Raw genomic sequence first — 14346 nt, forward strand, 5'->3', positions numbered from 1 at the left:
ATTGTCGTATTCTGGACACGATCCCTTATGTTTCCTCCACACACTGAACTATCTATCATACTCTCTGAAATAAGACAAGCTTTCTGTACAGGACCATCTGTTATTCTGACTTGCGGGTTTGCCCCCCTCCCCCACCTGCCGTGTTGAATGATGACCCAAAGCTCTAATAGAAGTTGTAAACTCGTCCAGCCATGAAATGAAAATGCTCCTCCTCAGAAGACCCTGGCCATCATCCTTTCCAGATGATTGGCACTTAAATCAGACGACTTTTACACATTGTTCAGACCTCTTTTGTCTTGACCCCCACCTGTGCTAATAGGGTTGCTATGGCAACACGCCATCACCATTGCTTATCACCTACCACACTGTGTACACCACGGAATTGTATAAACTTTCCAGACATGTGGTGTATATGTACAACGTTAGGGACGCTACAAATTTTACAGATGTTTTCTCTTGGGGGTAGCCCAGCAAAAGTTCACAGAAGAATTTTAACATACAAAATGTCATTCTCTTAATGTATGGACATGATAAACATTTTCTGATATCGAAATTTCAATTATGTTTGAAATTTCTTCATTCGTAGCCTCTCAGAATGAAGGACTCAAATATAAATTTTGCGGAAAGTAATAGCTGTTGATTTCTGGATTTAGTGAAATTCTTAAATGCCCTTTCTGAATTTAGCATTAAGAATTATTGAGACCCCCCATGCAGACCCTCATAAGACTCTCTGAAGGGTTGAGGTTCATAACTTAGCAATCAAAAAAACGGCCAAGCAACACTGATTTCCCCTAAATTTCTGTGGAAAAATTCACCCTTTCTGAATTTGGCATAAAGCATTTTTGGTACCCCCCATGCAGGCCCTCTTTAAAACTCTGAAGGGTTTAGGTTCATAGCTTAGCAATCAAGAAAATGGCCAAGCAACACTAATTTCCACTAAATCCCTATGGAAATATTCCTCCTTGTCCAGAGCCTGCTTGGTGTATCTCCTTCAGCCATGAAAGAGATGAATTTCTACCCACTGATTATTTTCTTCCCACAGAAGCTTGGAAGATTGGATTAACTCAAAGCTGTGTGTGAACATTTGTTTCTACCGCAAATCTTGATACTTTTGTTCTGGTTTTATTTTCGCAGTGTCTTTCAACTCAAGTTCATTATGCCGCAGTTATGTCTCTTTTGTAAGATTAAAGTACTACATAATTGTTTCTGCCACAAGTGCAAAAACAAGTGCAAAAACCTCTTTTTTCCTTCAACTGCAAATAATAACACTGCGAATGTAAATGAAGTTACAGTACATTGCAATTTGAAAAGTGATACTAGCACATGAGAGATTTTTGGTGCTTTGCCAGGGTGAAAGAAAAACAAAGTACTTGTGGTTTTGTCATAACACTTATATTTGCATCTTGTTGACCCAAGTACTTGGCTATCTTACAACATGGTTACTGTATTCTTTCTTAATGGGAACAACAGTTGCCTCTTTGTTAATACTATAAACCTATTTCAAACCATGGAAAAAGGCTTGTCAAACAAAAGTGTTGTAAGTTTTTAAATCAACCTACACTAGAAAGTAATCACATAATAGAGTTTCACGAACTAGTTTTATGTATCCTGTACTTTGAAATGAATTAATGTAACTTCATTGCACTTGAATTTCATGGCTAGGTTAACGGCAAGAGTTTGCGGTATCTTTGAATTCGCAATTCTTGAAACAATAGTAGCAACACATTGCGAATGCCTGTGCTTGGCAGGTGCGAATGAGTTTTACTTTTCAGTATAGAAGTGACTCCCAGAAACATTTCATGATTTAGAGTGTTTTGACATGTTTGAAATTATAAATATTTCAAAGGTAATGTTGAGAAAAATTTAACTAGTTTGAATACCAGTGTTTTGTGCGAAACCCACACTAAAATCCTTTGGTTTTTTTAGTAGCGCTGGTTCACCTTTATCGAGGGTAATACCTATATTCGTTGTTTGTAAGAAAAAAACTTATTTAGGGATATGAAGTCGACGGACGGTGGTTTCAAATCGTAACATTTTGAAAATATTGCAAATTTGATATCACTGTCCGCAGACTAAATACTTGTAAATGTGCTGTTTTTAAAGACAACGGATAAAGGTCACCCCACGGATAAAGGTGAAGTAGCATTATATTTAGAACTCGAAAATACACCTACAAAGGTAAGGACTGATGAATAGCTTGAACTGTGTTTCTACGTCCCTCTGGTAGCCTTCAGTCCATGTCATAATTCATCAGGCATGTCTACAGGGAACTGCATGTAAATCAATGGGGTTTCGCTGAAGAGGCAACTTGTGGGTAAATGCTGTGTACTTTCCCATACACAATATCATCAATAGCATAAAGCAGGGTTATAGCTGCTGCTAGCATCCGTCCTTCCGTCCTTTGACTAAATTTTAACGCTGGGGATGGACAAAAATTTTGCCCGTTCCGTCCTCTGTGATGGACAAAATCAGCATGTAAAGATGCTAATTGAACCAAGCTTGGTCTATGAGCAAAATTTTTCCCTCAAAATAGAACAAATTGCATTTCAGAGGGTCTAGATTTCAAAATTTTTCCAGTGAGCATGCCCCGGACCCCCCTAGAATCGTTGCACCTTCAACAGGATTTCCAATGAAAATCCAGGGACGGAAAAAAAATTTCAGGCTCGCTTGAACACTGGTATAGAGTTTTATGCAAAATTTTATCAAAGATAATGCAACCTAGATTTTGAAGGTTTGAAATCTTTACGAAATATCTTCAATGGATATATTATGTAGTAACGATAGTTCACCTTTATCCATTGGGTAACCTATATCCGTTGCTTTTAAAAACAGGGTACTTGGGGATATCACGTTGGCAGACGTCAGTTTCAAATTGCAATATTTTCAGGATATTGTAGGTTAAAACTACCACCCTTCGACTTGATGTGCCTACATACCCTGTTTTTAAAAAGCAACGGATATAGGTTACCCAACGGATAAAGGCGAACTAACGTTACCTTGAAGTTGTATTGTAATGAATCCTCTTGTGGACATGGTCTCGTAGGTAAGAAGTTATTAACAACTTATTACATCTTTGACTCCCAGGGTTATTGCATTGCCCTGTGAAGTGTAATTGATTCAGCAGTCCCCGAGGTTTCTGTGATTTCAATTAGGAAGATTGGAGTTGAAACTTGCAGGGTTGAAGTATAGGTTATGCTCAGTAAGGGGCAAATCTGAAAATCATAGAGTGAGGAGAATGAGGTGTAGTGTTTCTTTATTCAGTTGTAAAATTGGAGCCGTGCAGGTATTTCTGATGTCTACTTGCACCTTACCTGTGCTAGCCTTTGAAAGTATGATAAAACAAATTTTGATTTTTAAATGATAAACATGTATAGCCAGTAGCTTTCAATTCTTTGTAAATGTATCATGTTATACAGCAGATTATATGACTACATGAAGACCTTTATCGTACATTTTTATACAGTTCACAACAGAGACAAAACATACATAATAGTATCATAGACCTAGTCTAACATAGAAGTTCAGCTTCTTCTCGCTTGTTGGTAATGGGGAAAAAGTAGTTTTGTATGGGTTTAGCAACGGTCGGTTTGTCATTATAAGATTTAGAAAGCTAGTAGCAGAAAAAAACCCTCAAATGCTCTTTTTTTAATGAGTAAGAGGGAAAAGAAAACAGGTGGTAAAATTTGTCAGGTGTTGGTAATTTTGATTGTTCCTTGCATACCAGATGAGGAAGAAAAGTATTTCGAGCCTTGTACCAGTTTCTGTATACCTCTCTCTTGGCTACTGTCACCTTAAAACGGATGGCCCGTCTTCCGGTTACCGGGTGTCGCCACAAGACGTATGGACCGCGCCTCCCTATCATGCATCTATTCCATCAGCCGCACCGACTAATGATCAGTTTTATGGCGCATGTTTCAACCGCCGAGTAAGCCGTCATTTTTTCCCCTTTCGAGGCTGCTTCATCCCGAGAAGAATTTCATCCCCCCTACCATACAGCGCATATGTTATGTGCCTTCCAGGTCTTTGATGGTGCGTTCAACCACAGTAATCGCAGCTGTGCGCTTCCCCGCGAGTGACCCCACCAGCTTCATAAATAAAACAGCTTACCCTAGACCCGCTACCACCATAACAAGGACATTACCGCCTCGCTAGAAAAACCCCGCTTCGATTTTAGGTCCCGTCTTATCGCTGGGACGCTATTCGTCTGCGCTGATGGTATGGAGAGTAGGAGCGGTGATGCCACGTTAATGACTTTTCCAATAAGGAGTATTTACTGTGTTTATTTCGCGGATTTCTCCCGAGACGCGACCTTCCCATTCCGTTGTGTTGCAAATCAGAATCCCGATAATTCTCCCAACAGAGGCGATTTATGGCCCGGCCCCCTCTTTAGGTTGACCCCATCAATCTCTCCCTGTGGATTTGTGTTTCAAATCTACCACAGCCGCACAACTATAAGGAATGGAACGTTACATTGATTATTGACTTAAGCATTGATTATTTCTACACTACTGGATTTTCTAGGAATTTTCTACTATTTGTCTTGTGACAATTCTGAGTAATTTTGTATAGAAAAATTGGATCAAGAGCAAGTTTATGAGCAAAGACTCTAACACAAAATTGTACCATTTGATTCTAGTATAAAATTATGCATCTGCTTTATAGATTTGATGTTATTTTAAAGACTAAAATGGTTACTGCGATTTGGCTGTTCAATAAAATTCCAGGTGCACTGATTTCGCGTTGGCTATTTATTTGCTTACCCCAGTATTAATGTACCATTTTACAACACCGTGTTCTTGATTATGGACACCCCATTGTAAAATCTAAGCGTGTTTTCCACCAGGTCTTAGAAATATTTCCGTAATAATGTGGGTTTTATTGGCTGTAAAACTTCTATCTACCGTGACTCAGGAGTCATTTTTGCAGTCACCTTTATAGGGGGAGGGGGGCTCTTGGAAGGGGTTGTTCCATTTTCGTTTCCCAAGTTCCACAAAATTTACTCCTCAAAATGCAGGAAATAATGTTTTGAAGGATTTAGAATTCTACTACATGCATGCACACATCGGGACAATGACAATTTTTTTTTGGGGGGGGGGCAAATTTTGGGACAGCAGATTAAAAAAATCAGTATTGATACCGAAGAAGGCGACAGTGGTCGTTGAAAATTAGATCCATGTGTACTTTTGTGTTAGAATAAAGTTTAGCATTCTACTTATAATATGATTATTACCCACACAGATGAGCTTCCATGATAAAGATTAAAAACGTTGAGGCCTAGTATTATGACCGTTACGTGCATATGCATTGTCACAACATAACGTACGAAATGTACATAAATATCCTGATAATTCTAAAGAATACTACAGTAGGCTACTATTACTACTACTGACTTGATTATTCTGTAACATACACGCCCCCCTCCCCCTGCAATAATTTTACTACCATATGTAGGTTAATTGGTCTGTTACATTGTCTACACTCTAAATGTCTTTCCCAGACCAATTTCAATGTCAAAGGACCCTAAGATCAAGGTCGTGACCAAATTGGAATTTCAGTAGAATTATGTACTTAAAAACCAATTTGTCTGAGGATATCTAATGGTTATAGGGTTACCTGCCCTCCAACATCGATGGTAGATATACCAAGATTTATCACATCATTCAATATTTTGTGATCTACATCAAATTTTGCAGCATTATAATGTGTAGCCGTAGGGGTAAAAGGATCATTCTGAGCAATTCGATCGGATGGAAACATGGTTTATTAATATCCATAAACAGGTCATCAAAGCAAAACGAGCAGTGAAATTCTCTCGTTTTTACTGTCTTTGCGTGCCTCTCTATTTACGATGCCGGGAGAGCGAAATTATGTTGGGAATTATACCGGCGAAGTCAAGGCGCTCGTAAAGCCGTTACCGTTGCAGGTAGTGAAATATTAATGGTGTGGTCAGGTGATTTCGGACAAAAATCCGATTCCCGCGAGGACAAAAACCCATCGGTTGTACGGTCGTTATCTGGGAGAGGGGGTCTGTCATGATTGGACAGGATCAGGAGGAAAATGCCAGCTGAAATTACTCCGCCGTATGATATTGATCATCAGTGGTATAGACCTACGCAAGAGAAAAATCACTGACGTTATTGGTATTACGTGATGTCAGTTTGATGTCTAGCTTTGAATTGTGCTATAGAGAATTTGAAACATAAGCAGATTTTTAGTATCTCATCTTCTGTAATGTTAGGTTACCCTTATTTGTGGGTTAACCTATGTCCGTTGCTTTTAAAAACATGATATTTAGGGATCTCAAGTCACTGGACTGTAGATGCAGAAAAGGGTGAACTTGCGTTAAATAATCTGTAGTATCTTTAGATAATTACAAGATATGCCAATTGTCAATATAAGAGTGTCAATTTTGACTGTTTTGCAATTGGCTTGTACATATTTTTTCCTTACTATCTCTGTGTTTTTATTCTGCCAATAAATATGATTCTAAAAGGGGCTGAAGAAAAATTAAGAGCACAGATTACAATATTGGGTACTCTGACAAGACAACTATTCCTAAACCATCTCCTTTCCACCCTTTTTTCATAATGTCCAACAGTCCAAGTGTTATCAGCCAAGAGTTGGACGTCTACTTAGTTATATAGTCCCACAGCGCCACATACTAAGTACTTGCCTTACACTAGTAGGTCTTGGCAAATTGTCATCACTTGGTCGTGGCATCCTATTTTGTTTCTCTCTGCGGAGTAATACACTGCCCTTAGATAAGCTCCGGTGACACTTTTTGGTCTTAAGTTCTTCGGATGAGTGCTCCCAGCGGTTGACACTAAAGGTGATGAGTTGCTATCTTATCTTCCATATCCGCAGTATTTAAAGAATCTAACATCTTTTATAGCCCTGCTGGGTTGAGGAGATAGGGAATGGTTCAGAGAGGTTGGGGTAGGATTTTCTTGCATGGTGTTAGAGTTATTAGTTTCGTATTACTGTGGACAGGGGATCAGTGGTAAGGCAGTGTCTTCCTTTCCGTGACCGCAGCAGATTTTTAGGATCTCATGTCCAACTCGAAAGTCCAAGCAGATGTTTGGAGGCAGTAGGCTACAAATGCTGGTTTGCATCACTGTGAAATATGTTCATAGCACTAGGTGTAAGGTCATTTATTCTAATGATAATTCCCAATATCCACATAAGTGCTCTCCGACTAAGATATAATAACTGCTCTCCAATAGATCTCTCCAGATGAAAGACATTGTCTGACCGTTTCCAAAATCATATCCAGTTGCTTGAGTAACTGCTTTTGACAGTCATATAAGATTAAGAATCCCTGGTAATAATCGAATGCATCTCAAGTAATGCCTCAAGTCCTCAAAAATTCCAAGTATCCAATTGTTGAGGAGACTTTTGATAACACCATTTTTGATATGGTAGAATATTTCTGTCGTTATCCTGTTTGAAACTTTTCGTTCAAAAAGTCAGAAACCGAAGGCATTTATCGTGTTCTGTCCAGTCATACCTACCGGGTAGCTTACAAGACGTGAGATATCGATTACAATGCAGTTGTTTTATGAGGTCTGACTTCCCAACAGCTTTAAGTGTTATTATTAGATAGCACCGACATCGGGGAGAAGTCATACCAATAAAGCGTCTTATCTTCGTATTGCAGGCCCACCTCCATATTTCCTACTGTATCGACATCTCACCTTGATACGACTGTACAGACATTTGTTGTACAAATGTAGGCGGTGATGGGAGCAAACTGCTAAATGTAATTACGTTGGTACTAATCAACTAGGACTGTAATGTAATTGCTTTGACGATTTATCTAGTCATTTGAAGGTATTAACATTTGTCTGCGATGGTGAAGGATTCTCGTGTTACGCGTTATGATATGTTCCCTAATTTCCTCCATTAGGAAATACAGAAAAATTCATATTATTCCTTATGCAACTAGATGAATCGTGTATTACTATTATTGATTACATCTGCCCTTATGTTTACAACTGTCTTAAAATGAAAAGCAAGAAGAAGTTGAACCTGTTACAGTTCATATTAGTACTGTAAATGCAGAAATGTTCGCGGTGGATTAATGTTCGCGGTTTTCGCGGTGACGGCTTCACCGCGAATTTAAAACCACCGCGAACATTTTTCTATAAATAGGGTATTAGACTGCAGTCTATGGTGTTACCGCGAACTTAAATCCACCGCGAAAAGTCCCTTTTCCCTCTACCGCGAAATTAAATCCCCGCGAAATTAAATGCATTTACAGTAAGTAGTAGTCTCTGTAGATGTAGTAATAGTCTCTGTAGATGTAGTAAGATATCAATTTTCAGATTGTGCCATATTGCTACTGTATTTAGCTTCTTTAAAGATAAATGTATGATAAAGGTCAACGCAAAGTTTTGAAGAAAATGGTACTGAAAGCGTAACTTATTCGTCTGTTTCAGGGGACCGTTCAGCGTTGTGCGGCGATGCATCCACCGAGAGAGCGGACAGCAGTTTGCTGTGAAAATTGTGGATGTGGCAAAGTTTACCTCCAGTCCAGGCCTCAGCACAGAAGGTATTGTAACACATCTGTTTTGCTAAAAATTTCCCAATTTACAGTAGACTGTCGATGACAAAAAGTAGTGGATAATTACCGAAGAAAGATATATATATTAGGCCCTGTTCATGATGCAAAAAATGAAACGGTACTATCTGTTTGGCAAGCTGTATGGATAAATTTGTCATAATGAATGCTCTGTTTTGGATATAAACCTCCAAACGAGGTGGATCTGAAACGGTTTCTAATTTTATGGTTATGAAAGAACCAGAGGGGCGAGTAGAACAGAAAGAAACAACATCCCGACTCCCGGGATTCGAACCCGCGCCGAACCCGGGCAGCCGGATCACAAATCGAACGTGCAAACCGTTCGGCCAAAAGGCTTAAGCCGTTAGGCGTCTTCGGTTTAGCAGTCCTTGAACACCACTGTTACAGTTATCCAGAATTGCAAATTGTCATCATGAACGCAAAAGTCGCGTAGGTTTTGAATTACATTCGGACACCTGCGGACACATTTATTTGGACCTGATCAGTTGATTGAGTAACTTCTATATTGTGTATCTTTTTAGCTGGATGTATAACCTCCATCTACATATACTGTAGATGAATTTGACATTTGACACATTGCAATGCATCCTGGGTAGTGATCCTCGCCCACAAAACCTACTGTATCATTCCAAACTCTTTTATGATTGAAGTTGTCATCTGTATCACCCACCATCCCCTAATGGCTGTTAACAGTAAAACTCAGTACATCCAAAAGGCTGTTAGGACCCATTCAAGAGATGTATGAAACCATTTATTACTCTCGCTGGGCAACTTATGTGCGAGGCTTTAGTGGGGTATGGATTCGGACTAGTCCATTTTTGCTGATGTAGCACAGATTACTGTAAATGCGTTTAACTTCACGGGGTTGTACTTTTGCAGAAAATGGAGTTTTCGCGGTGGTTCTAACTTTGCTGTAGCGTCATAGACTGTAGTCAAAAACTTTGATGGAAAAAGTGTTTGTGGTGGTTTTAAGTTCGCGGTGGTTTTAAGTTTGCGGTGAATTGGCCACCGCAAAAACCGTGAACATAAAACCACCGTGAACATTTCTTCATTTATAGTATGTACAATAATTATTAGACTTTTCCATTTTTGCTGGTGCACTACATTTGCTATTTTTGGAACCATCTATTTTAGAGCAGATTTTCATCTTAGTTTAGAAATTTTCTTTATCTAGGATGATGGCCAAAACATTGGTATAATTGCTATAAACTATACTCATAAATGTACATGTCCAGTAATATGGATGTTTAGTTCCCTAATGAAATTTTGTAGAGAACTTGGCTATGTAATAAAATGATATGTCTTTTTGCTTTCCTCATATCATACGAAAATGCATTGGTCTTTCTGTAATACAAGAAAATTCCCTGGAATTATCTTTCATTTAGCAAATTGACTTCTGCCTTTCCGTTTGCATGGTATATGCTGATTTTTATGCTCACATCCAGGCATTGGTCACTTTACCAAGCCTTACTGCGAGCACATCCTCCGAGCCTTAATAGCCATCCATGTACATGTGGTTTAACTGGTGGTCAAGTTTACCGGTGGCTGGTTCTGGTGTCCATTACCCACCATGAGATAGCATGATAGGTAGACCATAACTCCCAAAGTGCCCATCCCTTTAGATAGTCCCCATCAAAACCTCACATTAGCATTTGATAAAGCAGTTTTAATATGCCAAATGGTGGGGGTTTTACTGCTAAATTTGTGATAATGACGAGGATTTTACAGCATCGGTTCCTACCTGAATTGCTCTTACCCAATTTAGAGCTGGATGCGTGGTCATAAAATTCTGGTGGGCCCCGTACATTCACTGTTTTAGGGTCCATCAAAGGACTTATTTGTTAGATGGTACTTCAAATAAAGGTAGCTGAAGACGATAGTTAGGAGTTGCAAACTTTCTGTTTGAAACTTGACTCGACTTTCCTTAATAAAGATCATAACTTTACCGTAGATTCCTCTAGAAACCGCAAACAACAGAGAGACAAATGATAGGCTATGTCTTTCTACTGTATCCAGCGAGCAGTGCAAGAATGTACAACTTATTCTTGAATGTTGAATTTCAGGTATATAAACAGGACATATAGTTAGTTCTTTATGATTTGATATGGCTGTTTCAGACAATAATACTGTAAGTTCATTTATATTTGCAACTTGGTTTTACCTCGGGAGTTGGTGGGAAAATGTTTTTCTTGCCATGTTTTCCAAATTCGTGGTTGGAACAGTTTTTTTAATACAAACAATAATTCGAGCTACATGAAGACATATTTATGGTGTCATTAATATGTCATTAAGTGGTCACAGAAAAAAACACTAAAGCAAACCCGCTGTGAACATGCCAAGTTTTACAGTATGATTACTCTAAGCTTGTTATTCTTGGTATAGCTATATCTCACACAGTGCACACACTCTTGATGCAGTATTTGTTCTTTTTTTTGATATCTTGAAGTATTTGTTCCTGTACGCAGCGCTCACGTATCTCAAAAGTATTTGTTCTTCAGCGCGCCATTTCGATATCTCAAAAATGGTTCGGAGGTTCAAGTCGATTAACGATCAAATACAGAGCAGCCTTTCTTGTGGTATTCTCTGTAAGACCACTGGACAATGTCGGAATCCTCTTAGAGGAGGGTCTGCATGCTCTTTTACGTCAGGCGTAGGCAGCCTATTTAATTTCCCGTAATTCGTAGGGAAAACCATCTTATCTCCGTAAATCGTAGCGAGGCGACGAAATTTAGCGTAATTGCCTTCTTTGATTTAGCGTAATATGTAGGGGGTTCTCCTGAATTCAGCGTAAATCGTTGTTAGGACCCCCCATGCGGACCCTCTTAGAGAAAATCTTGCTCATCAAAGACCCTGTTCCATAGCCCTAGTCATGCACGTTCATGCATGCTTATGTGCTATTATACTGCTAGCTGGTAACATTGTGGCTGCTATTATATGTAGGATTTAGAATAGATATAAATGCTGAATAGAAGCTTTTCTGAACCACAACGAATGCGAAGTAAGTTTCCTTCTGACAACAATGAAATAATGGCTTGTCGGAAAGAGATATCAAAATGGCATTTTGAGTATGGAGCGCTTCCTTTATAGTATGTTCAGTGATATGCATCAACAACAACCAGTTAAAAGGGTTCTATGATCTTGCAGGGCTCGAAATACTGGGTGCATGTGCACCCAGGTGCACCCAAAATTGGAGCTGTGCACCCAAATATTTTCTTAGGTTTATGTATGTAAAGATATCAAGTATACTAGTATAAATCATATTCTTGACATCTAAGTGTTAGAAAGATAGTAAAAATGTCTCTCATGGTACTTGTATAAGAATTCGATAGCTTGTAACTACATGTAAGTTTTATCATTATTACTTAAATTCAAGTGGTGCACCCAAAAATTTTTTGGTGCACCCAATTCTTTAAGCTGGGTGCACCAGTGTATACCTAATCCCAAAAATGAATTTCAAGCCCTGTCTTGTGAATGGAAAGGTATTCCTTCCAGACTCGGTACTGTTTGAAATTGAAAATAGCCTAGAGTGATATTTCAGTCTACGTACAGTAATATGCAGTGAAGGGTGGCCATTATGTGCATGTTCTTTACACTGTACTGAGCTTGGAGTCAAAGGTGCTTTAGGGTTCACTGATTGTTGATGTTTATAGCTTCTCTTATTCCCCAGTTAAAGTACTGTAAATGCAAAAACTTTCGAGGTGGTTTAATGGCCGCGGTTTTCGCGGTGGCCGCTTCACCGCAAACTAGCAACATTTTTCCACGGCAGTAAGAGACTACAGTGCCTTGTGCTACCGCAAACTTAAAACCACTGCGAAAAGTCCCTTTTCCCGCTACCGAGAAATTAAATCCCCGCTAATTTAGATGCATTTACAATACTGTAGATTCATTTACTTTTACTTTGATGGTTTTATTTCGAGGTAGGAAGAAAAAGAAGGATTTCGCAGTATCCTAAATTGGTGGTTGAGGCAATTATACAGTACAGAAGTCATACAAAGGATCTAGGGTAGTACCTTTTTGCGGTATCGTGAATTCACGTTGGAGAGATCTCCACAAATAATGCTGTGTAACAATGCACCACCAAACCATTTCAAAAGTTCTGGACCTTTTGTCATGGCGGCTATGGTTATGAACTGGCAAACCCAGGTTCGATTGCTGGGAGCCAGGAGGCTGTTTCTACTCGCCTATTATTTCAGCTGCAAAAGTTTCCGTATCTACCATAATGGACTTGTTTATGATATGACGTCTGTACTTGTATGATTGATGACAGTAATGATGACAGGTAGACAGACCAAATGTCTGTCTGTATGACGTTACATTTACAATGTGAAATACTCACCTGTGCTGTACATATTGTGACTGCATTTCCTTTATGTTGCACCTGTGCAGAGCACGACTAAAATCTTCACACCTGCATGGTACATATTGCTCTGCATTGATGTTTTATTCATTAAAAATCTACCTGTTGTTGTCTTCTTTTACTGTAATGGTTTCTGATTTCTAAAGTCGATAAGATATATAACAGTAGTTCACCTTTATCCTTGGATAACCTATATTTGTTTTATGTATATTTAATCATATCAAGTCAACAGACGGTCATGGTTTCAAATTGCAATATGTTTTCAAAGTCTGACACCACCAACTTATATCAGATTCCTCAAATACCATGTTTTTAAAAACAACTTCATAGTACATATACATGTAGGTTACCATGGATAAAAGTGAACTAGCATTACCAACTGCAAATTCTATATTTCCTGGTCTTTCTAGTCAGAAAATTTATGTGTAATATAGAAAGAAAATCTAAAAAGAAAATTTTGAATATGCTCCAAACATGGCCCACGATGTTTATACTTATATTAATTTCATCATTGAACAGGGCTCTAAATACCACCTGCAAATGAACGTTAGAGCAGGACCTGGTAGAATAAGAGAATTAGAGTTGTGCAGGTGTTTTGAGCCCCATAGGTGAACAAGATGAACCGTAGTATACACCATACATGGCACATGATGTTAATACTCTGTAGTCAGTTTCCATCATTAAGCGGGGCTCAAAATACCACCTGCAAATGTATATCTTAGAGCAGGTAGAATTAGAGTTGTGCGGGTGTTTTGAGCCCTGTTGGTGTTTATCAAGATGAACAGTAGTATGCACCATACATGGCCCATAAGCAGGGCTCAAAATACCACCTGAAAATTAATGCTAGAGCAGGCAGAATTAGAAAATTAGAGTTGTGCAGGAGTTTGGAGACTTGTACGTGTTACATCAAGATGAACAGTAGTATACACCATACATGGCACATGATGTTGATACTCTGTTGTCAGTTTCCAGCATTAAGCAGGGCTCAAAATACTACCTGCAAATGTATATGTTAGAGAAGGTAGAATTGGAGTTGTGCAGGTGTTTTGAGCCCTGTAGGTGTTTATCAAGATGAACTGTAGTATGCTTCATACATGGCCCCTGATGTTTTTACTCTTTTGTTAGTTTCCATCATTGAACAGGGCTCAAAATACCCCCGAACTGCACTGAACTGAACTGAAATGTATGATAGTACAGGTAGAATTAGAACTCTACTGGTGTTTTGAGCCCTGTACTGTAGGTGTTTATCCAGATGAATGCTGAGATAGTCAGCTCAGTTCCCCCATCCCTCCTGCAGCAGTGATGGACATCTCACCAGATAAGGCCGTAAAGCCTGCCAACTCATCTGTGTGGCCAGCAGATTGAAAAACCTTCAGTACTGGGAGAACATTCATTAGTCAAGTCTTAG

The 14346-nt window shown here is 39.0% G+C and overlaps 1 protein-coding gene across 1 annotated transcript in view; it reads left to right on the top strand.

Annotated features, from left to right (window-relative positions):
- Nucleotides 1-14346, top strand: part of LOC118426866 (peripheral plasma membrane protein CASK-like) — a gene marked incomplete at its 3' end in the record, with an annotated part of 193626 nt that overhangs the window by 19037 nt on the left and 160243 nt on the right. The window contains 1 exon segment of the mRNA XM_035836431.1: nt 8439-8551. Coding sequence (XP_035692324.1) covers nt 8439-8551 — 113 coding nt within the window.

The sequence above is a fragment of the Branchiostoma floridae genome, chromosome 12 (genome assembly GCF_000003815.2).
Source record: "Branchiostoma floridae strain S238N-H82 chromosome 12, Bfl_VNyyK, whole genome shotgun sequence".
NCBI lineage: Eukaryota > Metazoa > Chordata > Leptocardii > Amphioxiformes > Branchiostomatidae > Branchiostoma > Branchiostoma floridae.